General features: G+C 41.3%; 2 protein-coding genes and 1 long non-coding RNA gene across 7 annotated transcripts in view; 2 read left to right on the top strand and 1 right to left on the bottom strand.

Moving 5' to 3' along the window:
• LOC310734945 (C-terminal-binding protein 2) overlaps window positions 1-2,510 on the top strand; it is a 74,696-nt gene extending 72,186 nt beyond the window's left edge. For 2 of the 5 annotated variants that reach the window (XM_083557436.1, XM_083557432.1), the window contains 2 exons: window positions 124-241; window positions 2,108-2,510. In XM_083557436.1, coding sequence (XP_083413562.1) covers window positions 124-241; window positions 2,108-2,288 — 299 coding nt within the window. In that variant the 3' untranslated portion in view covers window positions 2,289-2,510. Of the gene's footprint in view, window positions 1-123; window positions 251-569; window positions 645-2,107 lie in introns of all 5 variants that reach the window. The other 3 variants (XM_083557434.1, XM_083557433.1, XM_083557435.1) reach the window with 3 other exon arrangements.
• A 404-nt stretch (window positions 2,511-2,914) lies between these two features.
• LOC310735051 lies at window positions 2,915-4,807 on the top strand. Its single transcript, XR_014536208.1, has 2 exons — window positions 2,915-4,358; window positions 4,391-4,807. It is a non-coding gene; the product is annotated as an uncharacterized lncRNA (long non-coding RNA).
• Window positions 4,808-6,673: 1,866 nt separating this feature from the next.
• zranb1a (zinc finger, RAN-binding domain containing 1a) overlaps window positions 6,674-7,500 on the bottom strand; it is a 12,622-nt gene continuing 11,795 nt past the window's right edge. The window contains exon 10 of the mRNA XM_083557490.1: window positions 6,674-7,338. Coding sequence (XP_083413616.1) covers window positions 7,180-7,338 — 159 coding nt within the window. The 3' untranslated portion in view covers window positions 6,674-7,179. The remainder of the gene's footprint in view (window positions 7,339-7,500) is intronic.

Below are 7,500 nucleotides of genomic sequence, written 5' to 3'. Positions count from 1 at the left end.
CACACACACACACACACACACACACACACACACACACACACACACACACACATTAACTTAGGATAATTAGGATAATCCTGAGTTCCTCGACTTGCTACTGAACTCCACTGTTTTTTCTTTCAGGCCGGATCCCAGACAGTCTGAGGAACTGTGTGAATAAGGAGTTCTTCATCACCTCTACAGCATGGGGGGTGATGGAGCAGCAGAGCGTCCACCCCGAGCTTAACGGCACTGGATACAGGTTAAACACGTAATATATCCGCTAATAATCTCTCTCACACACACACACACACACACACACACACACACACACACACATATTTAGAGTGAGTACTGTTCGAGTGTCTGGCCCCCGCTTCATCGCATCGTTCCACGCTTCATTCTTTAAGCCTTGCTTCAGCATCCAAGCCTAACATTATTAATCATATCTTTACATTTCATTCATCCGTGAACTCCAGGTCTGCTTCCGATCAGCTTTTAGCTTTTAGCCTTTAGTGCAGGAAAGTGCACAGTGGTGATTGTGTAGGTGTGAACCCCAACACACCATCCACTCTGATTCTCTCTCCCAGCCAAGTGACCCAGGGCATGCAGGCCATCACTGCTGGAGCTCCCCAAGACAAAATCAATGCCTAACACACCAGCAGGTAAACAGGTGTGACACCAGGCTTACAGCTTTCCCTCTAGAACCTGCTTTCACTTTCCTCTGGAGATTTTCTCTTTACAATCACACTTATAAACCGTCCAATCACATCACATGGATTTATAAACCGTCCAATCGCATCACATGGATTTATAAACCGTCCAATCGCATCACATGGATTTATTAACCGTCCAATCTCAGCACATGGATTTATTAACCGTCCAATCACATCAGGTGGATTTATTAACCGTCCAATCTCATCACATGGATTTATTAACCGTCCAATCTCAGCACATGGATTTATAAACCGTCCAATCACATCAGGTGGATTTATTAACCGTCCAATCTCAGCAAATGGATTTATAAACCATCCAATCGCATCACATAGATTTATAAACCGTCCAATCACATCACATGGATTTATAAACCGTCCAATCACATCAGGTGGATTTATAAACCGTCCAATCTCATTACATGGATTTATAAGCCGCCCAATCACATATGGATTTGATAAATTGTCCAATCAAATCACATTGATTTATAAACCGTCCAATCTCATCACATTGATTTATAAACCGTCCAATCTCATTACATGGATTTATAAACCGTCCAATCACATATGGATTTGATAAATTGTCCAATCACATCACATTGATTTATAAACCGTCCAATCTCATCACATAGATTTATAAACTGTCCAATCGTATTACATGAATTTATAAACCGTCCAATCACATATGGATTTGATAAATTGTCCAATCACATCACACTGATTTATAAACCGACCAATCTCATCACATTGATTTATAAACCATCCAATCTCATCACATGGATTTATAAACCGTCCAATCACACTCTATAGACTAATAAAGTCCCTGTAGTCTCTATGCATTGCTTCAGTAACCACACCCCCTAACTCCACCCTCACCTGCTTTATCACCTCCACACACTAATGTGTTCTGAACCATTTCTTCCAGAGTCCATTCCCTTATTCTCTTATCTTTCTTTTTTATTCCTTCTCTTTTGTCGTTTTTTCATACATTGTTGTTTTTCTTTTTTCTTTCACTTCCTTTCTTTTCTCTATCTATTTTTTGGTGTGTGTGTGTGTGTGTGTGTGTGTGTGTGTGTGTGTGTGTGTGTGTGTGTGTGTGTGTGTGTGTGTGTGAAAATGAAACATTTTTAGTTTTTTCGAAAATACAAAATTTTATTGATTGATGGATGGATGGAATATTTAATGTATGGATGTATAAACTGATTGATAGATTGATTGATTGATTGATTAAATTATTTATTGATTGATTGATTGATTGATTGATTGATTGATTGATTGATTGATTGATTGATTGATTATACTGAGCTGTGATGAATTACGCCAGGCTTTGTGATGTATCAAATTGCATGATTATAATCCTGAAAACTGAAATTCTTAAGCAGCTAGGGTTTGACCTTTAACCTCTCCGTGTTCAGGTTCCCGCCGGGCATGGTTGGGGTGGCGCCAGGGGGCATCGCCGCGGCGATGGAGGGCATAGTGCCAGGCGGAGTGCCTGTAACACACTCGCTACCATCAGTCACACACCCGTCACAGGCGCCATCTCCAAACCAGCCTTCCAAACATGGAGAGAGCAGAGAACATCTGACTGAGCAATAGCAACACACACATACACACACACACACTTGTAGCACATAATACATTAACACACACACACACACACACACACACACACACATACACACACAGTTCCTTCTTAAATAGCAACCTGCATATAAGCGTCTTTTCAATGAAACCATTTGCCTTCCGGGACAAACAAACAAACACACACACACACACACACACACACACACACACACACACACACACACACACACACACGTTGCAGCTCTTAGGACATTGAAACTTTATACACTTTTTCATCAGATTTTTCTTCCTTCAGTTTTTTTCTTTCTTTTGAGAAGAACAGAAAAGGCTCCACACAAATGAAGCCCCTCCCACCACCCCCACCACGCTTCTCATTGGACAGTGCTTTTTTCATCCACCAATGGGAAAGCTGGACACGCTGCACCCTTCCTGGACCATGGCACCTCCCTCTGCAGGCTCCGCCCACCTTTTTTTGTTGTTGTTCATTAATGTTGTTAGGCTCTTAGCAGAATGTTGTTCAGCGTGTGAGGAGTTCAGCTTGAAAAAAGTGGTTATGAAATTAGATCTCTATAAATATATATATATATATATATATATATATATATATATATATATATATATATATATATATATATATATATATATATATATATATATTTATCAAGAAAAATAAAATCCTACCAGCAGGTGGTCCAGAAGCTCATCAAGAAGGAGATCCAGCAGTGGCCACACCCACTATTCAGAAGAACTCTGTGATGCTAAGGGTGATATTTATACCACAGTTTAGATTGTTGTGTTCAGGTGTTCAGAAAGGCAGCTGCTCGCTCTGTGGTCTTTCATCTCCTACACTAAATGACCAAAAGTCTGTGGACACCTGAACATCTCGTTCCATCATCTTAGCCCCATTTGCTGTTCAAGTAACCTCCACTCTACTGAGATGATGTTCCACTAGATTTGTGAAGATTCATTTACTGATGTAGGTGAGAAGGTGTGGAGGTCTGGGGTGCAGTCAGCGTTCACAATAGGTTTGGAGTTCTACAGCAGGAGATCTTCCACTCCAACCCATCTAAAGCAGATCTTCATGGAGCTGGCTTTGTGCATTGTCGTGCTGGAACAGGTTTTGGGTCTCCAAGTTCAAGTGAAGGGAAAATTTCACACATTACACAATTGCGTGCCTCCAACCTTCTGGTAACAGTTTGAGGAAGAATCACGTCTGGGTGGAAAAGTCAGAAAGAAGCTAAAGGAACACGTGGCAACGTCACAGGTTTCTCTGAGTGTAATAATGAAGAACGAGGGTACGGGAGTGTTTTACTCCCCTCACACCACAGAGTCTGACCTCTGACGTCTCAACACTCTGGACTTTTATCCGTTTATTGTTACCCGTTCCGAGCTCACGTCACAGCAGCCTGAAACCTACTGATCACCGGCAGCTAGTGGTGTTCGGTTGCTACGGCGACGGGAAAGATTTTTCTAATCTGGCTATATTGATGAACGCATTGTGAAAGAGAGAGGAAGTGACAGGAACTCATAACCACGTGAACACCAAACACGCACACGTGTCACTCCTCCCTCCTGTGTACGAGTCAATCGGGGAGACGGTGTGTGTGTGTGTGTGTGTGTGTGTGTGTGTGTGTGTGTGTGTGTGTGTGTGTGTGTCCAGGCCTTAAGACCAAAACACCACTTACAGAAAATCTGGATGAAGAGTCTCTCTCTCTTTCTTTCTTTCTTTCTTTTTTTCTTTCTTTCTTTACCCTTCTCCTCTTTCTTTTTGTTTGTTTGTTTGTTTGTTTGTTTCTTTCTTTCTTTCTTTCTTTCTTGCATTACCATTTTCCTTTCTTTCTTTCTCTCGCTCTCCCTCTCTCCTATATCTCTTTTTCTTTCTTTCTTGCACTACCCCCTAGCATTATTTCTTAATTTCTTTTTTCATCCTTTCATTTGCCTTCTCTTTGTTTCTTTTCTTTCATGTGACTCGGGTGTCAGATGGGAAGAGCAACAGATAAACTTCGTTCCACAGTGACTCAGGAAAACAGACACACACTTATATCGCTGTGTGTGTGTGTGTGTGTGTGTGTGTGTGTGTGTGTGTGTGTGTGTGAAGAAGATTCACGTCGCAGTATCCCCCCACCCCCCCACCCCGATTGTTTTTGTATAAAATCAGGAAGGCCGTGTTTTTGGTGATTAAATGAAAGAAGAGAATCTAATTTTTAAAAAAGAAAAAAAAAAAAAGTTTTGCAGTCCTCATAGATTTGTAGCGTCCAGTTCACTGTTCCTTCACCAGAGACACCCCCCTCCCCCTCCCTCTCCATGTTCTGGTTCTGTCCTGGAAGAGAGTGTCCAGTTAAGAGTCTGAGTAAAACAGCGCCACCTGCCCGACCCCCCGTTCAGCAACACCTCCGGTTTATTTGGTTGGTTTTTGATAATGAGTTTGTTTTGTTTGTCGTTTGTTTTTAGCGTGTGATTTCTATTTGTTTCGTGTAAAAGGTGAACGTTTGGCGATCGGTGCAGTTCCAATAAACCATTCTGAGTTCTGAGACCCGCCTCGAGTCCTTTCTTCTGTCATTCAAACGTTTCCAAAAGATGAAACGATATTATTTCTGTCTATATTTATTTATAAAGGTGTGTAAATGTTCAGAGTACAGAGTACACAGTACAGACCAAAAGTTTGGACACACCTTCTCATTCAAAGAGTTTTCTTTATTTTCATGACTATGAAAATTGTAGATTCACACTGAAGGCATCAAAACTATGAATGAACACGTGGAATTATATATGGAATTATATACATAACAAAAAAGTGTGAAACAACTGAAAAAATGTCATATTGTAGGTTCTTCAAAGTCGCCACCTTTTGCTTTGATTACTGCTTTGCACACTCTTGGCATTCTCTTGATGGCTACTTTGAAGAACCTACAATATGACATATTTTCAGTTCACTTTTTTGTTATGTATATAATTCCATATATAATTCCACGTGTTCATTCATAGTTTTGATGCCTTCAGTGTGAATCTACAATTTTCATAGTCATGAAAATAAAGAAAACTCTTTGAATGAGAAGGTGTGTCCAAACTTTTGGTCTGTACTGTATATATATATATACATACACACACACACACACACACACATTTAGAGAAGTCCTAAGAGGCGATGCATTATAATGTTTTTTTCTTGGGTTGTATGTTGAGATCAAGTATATAATAAAGCTTGGACTCTTAGGACTTCTGTTTTATATGTACACACACACACACACACACACACACACACACACACACAGAGATCAGGCATAACCACCACTGTTCCTTCCTTGGAGCACTTTTGATAGATACTGACCACTGCAGACCAGGAACATCCCACAAGAGCTGCAGTTTTGGAGATGCTCTGACCCAGACGTCTAGACGTCTCAATTACCATAATTTCCGGACTATAAAGTGCACCCTTATATAAGCCGCACCCACTGAATTTGACAAATATGTTTATTTTGAACAGAAATAAGCCACACCTGTCTATAAGCCACAGTGTCTACACTGAAACTAATGAACTTTACACAGGCTTTAATGAAAGACAGTGTCTGTTACACGGTGTCACAGGTGAAATATGTTGTGGCTCCTTTAAGAGCAGAGCGGTATTTTGGGAATAGCCTGCCCCCGCATTTTTCCGTTCTTACTGTGTGTGCAAGACCAAGGAATATGTCCTTATTATTTTCTGATGCTCATTTCTAAGTTTCTTTGACTAACCCGTAACGCTGTTGCCAAAAAAAATAAAAAAGCACGAGTTTTGGAAACCTGTCTGTGCTTATATGATTTGTGTTGTAACTGGAGTTAGCGAGCTCTCCCTTCACCCAGACTCAACACGCTACAACGGCTTGTATCTAAACAGTAGCCGACCAAGAAAGTCATTGTTCACTGTCGTCCTTCTTCCTTTCACAACTATTTCTTTTAGGAGTTTATCTTTTGGCATCGTCATGCGTTTAAAATTCACCCAGTTTTTTCTCCCGATGACGTGCAGCTCAGAACACAGGTGAGGTGCGCTTTTTCGTTTCCGTTCGGAAACTTCCTTGGTCTAATGTTATGGGGTTCAGTTTTTTGTCTCGAAGTTTGTGAAACCGGGATAAACCCAGGAAATATTGATAAATAAGCCGCTTCATTGTTTAAGCCGCGGAGTTCAAAACATAGGAAAAAAGTAGCGGCTTATAGTCCGAAAAATACGGTACACAGACTCACTCAAATCCTTACGCTCGTCCATTTTTCCTGCTTCTGACATCAACTTTATGGACGAAATGCTCACCTGCTGCCTAATAAATAATTCCTGGCAGCGTCCCAACATATCATAAAGCATGTACGCTGCTATGTTTACCTTTATTCTCCGTCTCACACACACACACGAATCAGGAGGACAAATCTCACTTTCAAACACTTTAATATTTTCTTAGTGCATCTAACATCCTGTCCGAGTCTGATCACTCTATCAGACACTGAAGATGAACTCAAACGGAAGGTTGTTTCTCAGTTCACAGATCTGATGAAAAGAGCGAACACCAGCTGTGTGTTTTTAAAGAGTTTAGATTTTAGAAATGTGCTTGTTTTTGGGGGGTTTTTGGTAAAAGTGCACTGCAATCGATTTCCACGTCCCAAACGCTGGGATTAAACACGTTTCTGCTCCACATGCATTATAGATCTATATTTCTATAGAAGCTCCACACATTATTATTATTACTACTACTAGTATAATTATTGTAGAATATTTAGAGGGAAAGAAAACACGTTAGGGGTGGAGGTGGGCTGTGGTTCTTGTGTTGCATTATGGGAAAATAGGGTGTGAAGGGATTGAGGTGAAACGTTTGCAGTAATCAGTCTTCACATTTCACTCGTCCTCCTCTCGGTCTGAGAAGGCGGGGCATGGGCGGAGCTAGCGGTACCCGTCCAGCCATTTTTCCATCATCTGCGTGACGAGAGGATGATTCCTCCTCCGGCTGCTCTTCTGCATGGCGGCGAGCGTTCCTCCTTCTGTCACGCAGCAATCCATCCACTCGTGCAGAAGCTTCTCCTGCTGCTCCTCGTTCCCCATCTACAGCGCACCACCAACAGATCACACCATTACATCCCACTAGACACAACTGCACTCCATTACATTCTCCAACATCCCACTACATCCTTCAAAATCCCACTACATTCTCCAACATCCCACTACATCCTTCAAAATCCCACTACATTCTCCAACATCCCACTA

The sequence above is a fragment of the Silurus aristotelis genome, assembly GCF_946808225.1.
Source record: "Silurus aristotelis genome assembly, chromosome: 12".
NCBI classification, from domain to species: domain Eukaryota; kingdom Metazoa; phylum Chordata; class Actinopteri; order Siluriformes; family Siluridae; genus Silurus; species Silurus aristotelis.
This window is presented reverse-complemented; position numbering and strand designations above follow the sequence as displayed.